Source organism: Morone saxatilis, unplaced genomic scaffold (assembly GCF_004916995.1).
Source record: "Morone saxatilis isolate NCDOM2014 unplaced genomic scaffold, NCSU_SB_2.0 Contig24, whole genome shotgun sequence".
Classification (NCBI taxonomy): Eukaryota; Metazoa; Chordata; class Actinopteri; family Moronidae; genus Morone; species Morone saxatilis.
The window spans coordinates 15,493,465-15,504,626 of record NW_023339807.1 but is presented as its reverse complement, the minus strand read 5'-3'; the positions used below and the strand labels follow the sequence as shown (position 1 = coordinate 15,504,626).

At 43.0% G+C, this 11,162-nt stretch overlaps 1 protein-coding gene across 1 annotated transcript in view; it reads right to left on the bottom strand.

Annotated features, from left to right (window-relative positions):
* The window catches only part of kcnn3 (potassium intermediate/small conductance calcium-activated channel, subfamily N, member 3), a 58,103-nt gene extending 52,915 nt beyond the window's left edge, over window positions 1-5,188 (bottom strand). The window contains exon 1 of the mRNA XM_035672178.1: window positions 4,084-5,188. Within this exon, the coding sequence (XP_035528071.1) occupies window positions 4,084-5,172 (1,089 nt within the window). The 5' untranslated portion in view covers window positions 5,173-5,188. The remainder of the gene's footprint in view (window positions 1-4,083) is intronic.
* Window positions 5,189-11,162: the final 5,974 nt, after the last annotated feature.

Here is an 11,162-nt window from a genome sequence, read left to right as displayed (position 1 = left end):
CCTGGGCCGCTGCAGCAAGGACCCACTGAGCTATCCGGGCACCCTACAGGTTACTATTTTAATCAATGAGCACCTGCTTCTGTCTGACAGCCAAACTACTTATATGTATAAATGGATTTAGATCTTGTATACTTCACCTCTTTTGGCTGTAATTACTAATGGGCTCAGGTCTAGTAATTTTAGTGTTGAGCAGGGTAATGGCATGACCGCCACATGAGCCCGCTGTTGTTTGCCTTGGCTATGGAACCCCTCGCTGCAATCATAAGACAAGATGTACGCATAGAAAGAATGACAGCATAAAGTCTTACTATATGCTGATGACATTTTGATTTATCTAGTTTCCCCGAGACAATAAATACACTTTATAATAAGGGTACATTAATTAACATTAGTTAATGGAGTAATAAGCATTAACTAACAGTTAATTAACAATTAACTAATGTTTCTAGTAATAATTTAATAATAGTGTTCACGTTAAATAAGGTTTTATATTATTTTAAATTGTTTATAAAGAACCTATTAACATGAGTTAATATTGGGGTAAGAATTAACTGTTAACATTTATTAAGGGCTTACATGTTAATTAACTAATATTAGTATAGTGTTGATAAAGATGGTGATTAACATATGTTATGGCTGTCCAGTTATATTTCACAGAAGACATGATAATAACTGTTTACCTGAATGATCAACGTGTTTAAATCATACTTTGATACCTGCGATTAATGCTCAGCCAAAGACATTGTGTAAGCTGTTGATTATCTACATGTCACATGCCGTACCTACAGGTCTGACATGGGTGACACAGTTCAGGAAGTTTGTTCCAGTTTGTCAGAGGTGCATCATAGTAGGTGCAAAACTAACACGGTTGGTTTAAGCTAATAATTAGCCATTGTTTAGATTGAAGGTAATCAGCTGGGAATTTAACTTGGAAAATATTTGCATTGCATAACATATCATAAATTAATCAGCATCATAGATACAATGTTATGTGACATTATCTATCAATATTAGCTAGGAAAGCTTAACATCATGAGCCACATGGCCCTCAGTATCAGAAATAGCCACAGAGAGTGGAGAAGCGGCAGGTCTCTCATCGTGCATGAAAGATGAAGGGGCTCACCGAGACTGCTTATGTATATGGCCCATAATTTTGTACTACACCCCTGTCCATCACTGCTGAATTACATACATAATACATTTTATCTGTATAAAAACTTACTGATCTTAAATGCGGCCTTGCTTGTGGACTTTTTTCTAGAACTTGCCTGAATTAGACAGCTTAATAACTGAAGGCAGAGGCTATACTACAATGAATGGAAAATCTCAGCTGCAGCTATAGTACGTGCTGACAGGGTTTGAAATCTGTTTCTGCACATGAATATACATATGCTTACTCACTATACCCACAGTCACGAACACCATGTCCTTTTCTGTTAACCTCTCCCTCTTTAACCTTCCTAACACACACACACACACACACACACCATCCAACCCACCCTGTTTAGTTCCATTCTTATTCTTCATCTCTATTTTTGGGCGCAAGATAGAGCAGCTGGTTTAGAAACACATACACACACTGGCAGTATACAGTGGCATTAAGTTTACAGCTATTGTTAAAGACACAAAGTCTGATGGTGCTGTTAACATTATATATATATAGATATATATATATACACACACACACCGATCACATTTACCCACAAGCTCTCACGCCACCTCTCAAGGATGAGACTGTCAATACACAACACACAAGCAAGCACCTCTAAAAGTCAGCATCCATTTTCAATGTGCAGGTTTGTACAGCATGTGTGTGCCGGGATAGAAGGTGCATGTGTGGGTGAGTGATTATCAATAATCAATAATCAATAGAGGAAATCATTCAAGACTTCCCCCCCCTAGACTGGTTTAAAGTACTGCATGAACCTCTCCTCTTCTCCCACTGCCATCCTCCCATCCATCTCCCTTTCCGTTCACTCTTTCATCCTTATGATCTCTATCCATTTTTCACAACAACCAGCGGGCTTCTTTCCACCTCAATTATCTAAGTGAGGGCTTGAACTGTCTGATGGAACTCCAGTATCTGTTGGAGTCAAACCAATCTGCAACCATAAAAGCAGGAAAAAAAAAAATATAGAACTTGGCACTCTGTATTTAAAATGAAATTTGATCAGGGTTTGCTGAAGCATACTTTACTTAACAATCTCTGGATTCAACCTCTTTTTAAAAATGTACAACCCTGATGGGAGACCATGAGGCACAAAGATATTTGACATACTATTCTTCCTCAACTCTGACTTCTCGCTCTTAACTAGATTTCTTAATGAATATAGATCGAGATGGCAAACAGAATGGCTGCCTTCCTCGTGTTTAAAGCTGTCCATCAATTCTTATTGATAGACAATTCTGCCTGATTGAGATGAGGACGGTTTTGGTTGTAGATTAAGCACCTAAATCAGGCTTTTCATTATCGCCTTTCCTTTCTTCTCTCCTTCCACAGCCTTTCATTTCTCGCCCAGCCGCTTCTCTCTTCCGATCACACTCCCCCAGTTTGACGCCCACTGGAAGAGCACAGGAGCAGAGGGAGAGAGAAAGTGAGGGGACAAATGAAAGAAAGAAAGAAAAAAGAAAGCAGGATAAAGAGACAGGCGTGGAGTTGAAATAAAAAAGAGACAGACAGAGGAAGAGAGCATTAAAAGCGTCCGCCGTCTCCTTCAGGGAGGAGAATAGGTCCACAGAAAAGAAGAAAGGGGACGAGGAGGGATTGAGAGAGAGAAAAATTCAATCCATGAATTTTCATTAATAAAAAGACGTGGCCTCTAAGACTGTAAGTAATGAGTGGGAGACGGAGGCAAAGAGACAGCCAGCTAAACAGAACGGTCTGATTTTTCTAGCAATGACATTAACAGAGATAGACCAAGTATCAACAGAGGAACAGAGAAGGGGGGAGATAGAGACACACCCAGCTGGCCTATTCTAGTAGGTTACCTATAAATCTGTGCTCTCACATGATCCCATATCCTTCTTCACATCATCAGTGATCCATATATGACAAGTTGCATAACTGGAAGTAATGTTTCCACCTTATTAGCTAAAGAAAACCAACCCACTGTGACATGACAGAAAGGAAGAAGGGATGGAACAAGGACAGAAGTATCTTTGCATCAGGAAGGTGAGCGCAACATGCTCCACTGGGACCCTGTGGCACACACACACACCCAAAATAAACAGACAACGGCAGCCAGGGGCAGATTCAGCTTATTACACTCCCCATTACACAGACAAATGAGATCCTGGCCTCCTACTGATAATCTGCCCCCCCATGTCCTCTGCATTGTTGTATTACATCACCCAGAAGCAGCAACTGTCAAGCCTGGTCGTTACAGTACACAAACCTCCAACAACATGGGCATGGTGCTCATGAATTTGGTGATTGACGGATGAAAGCTAATTCTAATTATCTGGCCAATGACCCATCCAAAACAGCCAAAGTTTGGGCGTCCTGCTGACCTGGGGGTTGAGGTGTACCCAAAATGCTTAAGTGCCAAAGTTAGCGCCAGTGCACAATGCTACAACCATCCTGACAGCTTGGTGTGACATTTGTGGACTCACATAAATGTTTTAGACTGAGGCTACATTAAAGGGGGACTGCCAAGTTATTATTGCACTTCCATAAAGTTGGGGGACTTGGGGGAATGGTCAAACTCTTGGGGGAATGGTCAAACTCATAGCAGTAGAGGCTAAGATCTGCCAACTCTTAGTCCCTAGTAAGAGTCAAACTTCAATAACACTTCCCATAATGCAACTTGATAGCTTCTTTCATTAGACACTCCCTGTTTGGGACAATTCCTGCCTCTATGGCCTGATGAACAACAAACTCTCAGTTTGTTTTAAAGGCTTTTTTCTATAAATCTGTGAGCTATAATAACCCTGATGACATCACTATGACGTCATCATGGTAATTCTTTCCTCCAGAGCCGCAGAACACATTATACAACTTGTACTAACCGCGACTAGTAAACAGATCTCTATGTGTAAAATCAGTGGAGTGTCTATTAGAGTATCAGTGGTTTGTCCCCTCACCTTGTTGTACACGCCCCACGACAGCTCTGTCTCAATCACCATGACGACGATGCCAAACATCCCGAAGATGAGAGCATAGTCACTCAGCCTCTTTCTCTTCTCAAACAGCGCCCTGCGATGCCCCAATTTATAGCCAATGTTTTGGTTCTTCCGTTTAGGGGCCTTGGAGGTGCTGCCCCTGGCCCCTGTGCCCACTGCCCCGACCCCTCCTTGCCTGCTGCCCCTCCCCGGCTGCGCCCGCCTGCTCTCCACCAGCGCGTGGTTCTGGTGGTAGATAGACATCTGGTTGGATGTGGAGTCAGTGATGTCATACCCTCCTCTGGGGTATGGCGAGTCTTCTTTGGATGAAATCACGATCTCTGGGGGGGTCTGAATTAGGGGTTGATTGGCAGAGGACTGGGCCACCAAATAGGTAGGAGGGGCTTCTCGCTGTCGGTCATGCCCACCAGCAGCCGTTGCCCCAGCAACAGCTGAAACACCGCCCTCTTTGGTTTCACTGCTGCTGTCTGATTCGATGAGGTTTCTGCGGGAGGCGCTGAGGCGGCTCAGGGGCTTCATGACCCCGCCTGTGTACTTACAAGAGCTCATGGCGATCTCCGTGAAGGGGTTACTGTCCCTACGGTGGACCAGAGGACTGGCCTGACGGTGTTTGCAGCCCCTCTCTCTTTCCCTGTCCCTGTCACGCTCCCGATCCATGGAGGGCGAGTGGGAGGAGTAAAAGAGGGCGTTGTAGACCGGGGAGTTGTCCCCGCTCAGGCTGTGCTGTGAGCCCAGGCAGGAGGAGAGCGGGGTGCTGGTGGGGTGCAGGGCGTTGGGAATGGGTGGGGGCATAGGCTGGGCTCCAGAGGATGACAGGGGCAACTTGGGGAGCGATGCTGGAGGCAAGTTGGGCGTGGCAGGGGACGGGGACGGGGTGCTGCCATTTAGACGGTCGAGGCTTGATCCTCCCATGTGGTTGGAGTGGTTTGATCCTGGCTGGTTGCCAGTGGTGGAGGGATGGGATATACTACCCAGTGGAAGGAGGAAGCGCTGGTCCTCATCCTCGCTCCCTCCTAGCAGAGCCAAGCTCAGAGAGGGGGGAGGCTCCATGGTCACGGCTGTGGCCACGCACCTGTCTGCAGACAAACACAAAAACAGAGAAGAGAAGAACTGTAAAGAAAGACACAGCAGAAAAATGACAGAGGGTAGTGACTATTTATCATGACGGTACTAATGAAGACAGGACAGACAGCGAGAGAGTGGCTGGAAGGAGGAGTGGGGGAGCTTTGTGATGGATAACGGTTAGTTAAAAGAAATGAAGGAAAAAGACTGAACTCCAAAAGCTGAAGATGTGTGACAAAGAGGGGCAGCAGAGTGAAGAAAAGTAGCCATAATTGGGGAATATGTTCTTCCTTGAGTCGCATTTGAGTCAGCTGCCCAGTCAGCCCCTCTCAGCGGTCTCTCTCTCTCGCTCTCTGTTTCCCAGTGTCCTCTCCTTCTCTCACATCCCACAATGCTCCCAGCAATCTAAGCCATAAAATGTCATCTGTGTTACATTGTTGTTAGCCAGGAGGATGGTGCAAATCCTCCATGGAAATTAGATCAGGCTCAGAGACTACAGGATAATAATTCCACATCAGTCAATTCTGGTAGCAAGACAGGTAGTGCTGTTACTGTGTGTATGCTTCAGTTAGGCACAAGTTGTCTGCATTTAGTTGCATTTGATTGATCCAAAAACAATAACCTACTTTCAGTATGATATAACCAGACACCTTCACGGCCCCCTCCTCCCTGTCTGTTTCTCTACCTACCTCCTACCTCTTCTCTCTCAGTCCCTGTCCCCCAGGTTAGTTGTGTTGAATCACTGGCTGGATGAAAATAGACCACCACACTTTTTCTTTTTCATGTTGTCACGGCCATCCCATCATCTTTTCGCTTCGCCTCCTTTCATATAGGTCCCTCCACAGGTCCTCGCTCGTCTCTAGAAATTGTGCGTCGCCTCCCACAGATGCTGCCTTCGTCTCCGCTCACTTGATGTGATCAGTTTGTTTCTCTCTCTATCATCGGCGATGATCTCTCGACGGTACCCATTTCGATCCCCCGTCAGTGACAGTCGACTCGAGGTGAAGAGGAATAATCCATGGTGACTGGATTAAATCGGTCAACCTGTGGCTGCACGTCAAAAAACGTGCAGCCACACAAACCGGCAAAACAGCCGAAAAAAAAAAAAACGCACAAAAAAAGGCAAAGCTGGACGTCAAGTAACAGTCCTCAGATGAGCAGTGAAGCCTGAGATTTAATATGCGACTCCACCGACTTCCACTCAATCTACAGCTCACTGTCTCCCCGGATCTGTCTCTCACTCTCTCCTCCAACTTCTCTCCCTCTTTCTCCGCCTCCAGTCCTGCCGTTCATTCCCATTGGACGGAATCAGAGCGGCGAAATAAGCGCTGAGAACAGGTGGCAGGATTTGTAAGATGCCTAACAAATGTCTAATTTAATGTACCCAGGTTATTTGGAGGGGTTGTTATTAATTTTTTTACTGTAGCCTCTGAAAACAACACATGTGTTACTGCCTTTATACAATAAAGACTATGTGGCCTATCTGGTCGCTCATGGCACCTGTTACGCCCGTAAAAAGACGCTGGGACTGGCGAATCAATGGCACACAGGAATTCATTGAATAGTATTAAAACAAGTGAATAAATTTGTTAAAAAACTTTGATGGACCCAAAAAAATAAATAAAATAATGCAACACATGGCGTGGAGGAGGGTGCGGAAGCAGGATCGGTGAGTCTGTGCGCCTTCAGCTGAATACATGGATGAAAAGGACCTGCACACTTCTCTGTTTTGAGATTAAATTGGGTAATTAAGAAAACCCCCTTGGAGAACTGAGCTCATACTATAATAAGATGTTATAATTTATTAGCCTCAGTACTTACTTTTCTTATCTGGGCGGCGGGCTGCTGCATACAATTACCCTAGCAGGGATAAATAAAGTTGTATTGAATTGAATATTAGTTGAATAATTAGGCTAAAGGACTAAAGGAAAACAATTAACAAAGACAATTCGATGCATAATTTACAGGAGATGTAAGCATGTTTTTCGCCAGGGATTCTCGGATTGCTTTCCTAGCAGACTAATCAATTTATTCTAACTCTACAGAGTCTATACAGCATAATCCTACATAATTAGACTATTATACCTGGCCTAATCGGTTTAATATTATGGTTCTCTGTGTGCGATATGTGCTCCCCTAATCGGATGAGCGCAGACGCGGAATTGTGTGGGAGCGGATTAGACGGTTCCCTTATAAAAGGTCAGCCTATCCTGCGATTATGCAAACTGACAGACATCAATAAAGCAAACGATGTCGTGTGCGGGATGATTATATAGTATTTATACAACACCATCCATATGCCAACACCTCACTCAGACAGTCAGTGTGGAGGGAAGACAGACAGTGGTCTATTAATGCCCTCCTCCCATATGTTTTAATCTACTGTCAATTTTAATATTTATTTGTGTTAGTTTTGGTCGTATTTTACTCTCTAAATACTTGTCTCTTTGAATTTGACAGCAGATTATTTCATCCGTTTCTTTCTCATGAGGGCCCTGGGCTGATTCGTGATGGGTCAGTGATGGAGAGTGGTTGGTTAAACAAGCGGGAAATTCCTCTTGGACATGCCTGGGGAAAGGTCAAAGGTCAGGATCTCCACCATTACAAATCAAAGCCATATACTGAGGACATAAGAATAAGAAATAATTAAAGATAGAAGTAACCCTAAAAATATATTTGGGAGTGTATATTTTTTAGGATTAGTAGGATTAGGACAGGGGTTAAGACTCAGGGTTTAGTTAAGGTAAAGGTGAGGCATGTAATTTTGATGATTAATGTTAGGATGAAAGAATGTTGACTGGAAATTGATAGAATATTAATCAGCACCCATTTTGATAATCAAGTCATCATTCATGCCACTTTTCAAGCAAACATTTTCTGGTTCTGACTAAATTGTGAGGATGTGCCATTTGTCTATGTTTTCATCTCATTGCAAAATAAAATAGATATCTTTAAGTTTTTGAACTGTTAGTCAGACAAAACAAGATATTTAAAGATGTCACCTTGGACTTTACGACAGAATTATTATTACAATTTCCTGATGGTGATTGTTGGAACAGTGGAAAAGACTAACAAAGGCGGTTTTGGTGAGTTTTATTTTGTTTCTTTACGAGTTGAACGAAGTGTGTTTTACGATGATCTGAAAGGTAAAATTATTGTTTTTGTCAGTGGAGCCTGGTGGGCCGTATCGCCCATTTGTTGTAGTCTGAGGTACGGGTGCTTTAGTGTGACATTTAGTGGCAGTGAATGTTATATAGAGAACCTTTAAAAACACAACAAAATGTGTGTGTGCTTGTGGAGGGTTAGCTTATGTGGTTTTAAACTCACCTGCACAGTTATAGCAGCCTTCCCCCGTTATTGTATTGTTTCTTATCATCTGCCCAATTAAAAGACTCAACTAAATGTGTGTAAAAGCGGGGCTAAACTTTAATTTAATGTTCTTGCAGCTGCTCTGCCAATAAAACACAGAAGAGAGAGTTTTGACAAACACAATGCAAATACAATGAAGCACAGAAAATCGTGGAAAAAAAGGGCTGCCAGAGGCCCAGGGGCACATTACGTCTGACAGAAAATAGGAATGGTGGCAGACCACACTGTGTGTCTTTCACAAGTCTTAATATTGTCGGCAGAGGTTAGGGGGCAGCAGAGAAGGATGGAGAGTTTGGAGCAATCAAAGCAGGGGGGAGTGACAGAGAGGAAGAATGATGGACCCATTGAATGAAAAGGTTAGTCCACAGTCCTGCCCTGTAGCATACGTCAGATGTATGGTGTGAAAAATATGTGAACGAGAAAGTGAATAATGGAATACAAAGAGGAATAATAAAGTGGGATGGCAGTTGCCATGCCAACGCTGTAGTATACAGAGGAGTTCTCTCTCCACCTGATCTGTCTCTCTTTCTCTTCTCCCTCCGAGTTTAAAGCCACATAAAAGCTCGACTACAGGAAATGATACTGTATAAATCACACAACACTTTTAAGTGACACAACATGTGGGTGGAGGAGAGAGGAAATAGAGGAAGAGAGTAATGTGCATTGGTTGGGGGGAAAAAAGGGAGATGTAGAGGAAATGTGAGAATTTGGAGAAGGAGGCTCATGGAGGGGAGAGAAGGGGTGAAGGATTGATTATATTCTGACCAAAAGGACAAAAGACCCTCCCACACAGACTCATAGGCTTTTTCTTCAATTCTTCAATTCAGTATTTCTTTTAAACTGCATCTGCTATTAAATATTTTTCTAATGTTAAAATCTACAATGTTTATGGGTTATTTTTTTCTTCCTTTTTTCCTTAATACCACGAGGGTCCTTTACTTAAGGTACTTAAAGGTGGATTTATGTGGAATCTAGCTTTGTAATTGCAGATTGCTACTCACTCGAGAGAAACTACAGAAACACAAACGGCGCTATGGTATCTAGAGCCAGAGTTTCGTTTGTCTGTTCTGGGCTACTGTAGAAACATGGCGGTTTAACATGGCATCTCCATGGAAGGTAAGGTACCAAAAATATAACAATTCCTTAATTCAGGTAAATATACATGAATGAAAACATACCTTTGAATATTATATTTCTGCCAAGAGATCCTCCTAAATGTTAAATACTGGACCTTTAAAAGGCATAATTTGATATTTTGGGAAATATAATGATTCCCCTCCTTGCCGAATATTGATTCCACTCTCATGGCTGGACGTCAAATATGAAGCTTCAGCCAGCAGCCAGTTAACTTAGCTTAATACAAAGACTGGAAACAAAGGGAGACAGCTATCATGGCTCTGTCTGAGGGTAACAAAATCTGCCTACCTTGAAATAGTCACATAACCCCCCATAAAATGTATGGATTAAACAAATGAAATATAAAACATTAATTAGTGAGCTTCAGAGATGTTGGTGGATGGCTTTTGTTACCACTGGACATCAATTACATATTGAATAATGCACTGAATAATATAACCACACTCTGACAAAACTGCAAAGTCAGCCAATGTAGAGAAGGAAATGGAGAAGCAGATTTTTCTCTTTCCCCGAATCAGATACCTGTTGTTGATTTATGATAAATGTGAGAGAAGTGATGAGTAAGTGCATTGCATAGCTGCATGGCTCTTCTTATAGACCACTGGGATGACCCTTCTCAATCAGACATGCTCTAATCTTTGCCCTACACCGGCTCCATTGTATCCTAATGGCTCATATTGAATTAGGGGCCTGGAAGCTGTGCGGGCTAACCCACAGCCTAAAACCGGCCGCTGTATGCAAATGGATCTCTGCACAGAACAGCACTCTGAGCTGACTGCCTGAGAGAGACTAATCAAATACAGAGAACAGGAAACTACAGGGGGTCAAAGATACAGACTACAGGGGGTAAAAGATACAGATGAAGGAGGGGGAGGTGAGGGGTGAATGGCGCAGCTTGTAAAAGGCTGTGGGTAATTATCCGCTCTCCCATATAAGTGTCGAGCAAGCATTATGGAACATCTCGCCTCCAAACAACTGTGCCCTTTAAATGAAAGAACTGACACACATACAGCATATTGACACAGCTTTATTGGACTCTATGTCTGTCAGGAATTGTATCAAACACCAAACAAAATACTCACCGCTCCATGTCAGGTCTTGTTATATAAGACATAAGATATTATATGGAAGTAAAGCATCGTCACCCATGACTGAAGAGCCAGTTGGTTAAGTGTGCTGCTTGCAAGTGTGTGTGCAGCTGTCATGTTACTAATATTTGGAAGTGTTTGAAGAGTTCAGAGGCTAACTTTCACAGTGTCAGCATGATAGCAAAGTGTATGCCGTGGTGCTGCTGATGTACTGGATGTGTGTTTGTGTCAGCTGTGTCCTGGCTAAAAGTCACTAGTCAGCAGACTAGTGGCACTGCAGGATTTCCACTCATACACATTTTTCCTGTCACTTTAACATCAAGTCCCTTTTTCCCCTCTGAGGTTTTGGCTTGAGGTCTGGTTTTGGGTGGCTTTAAAGTTTTT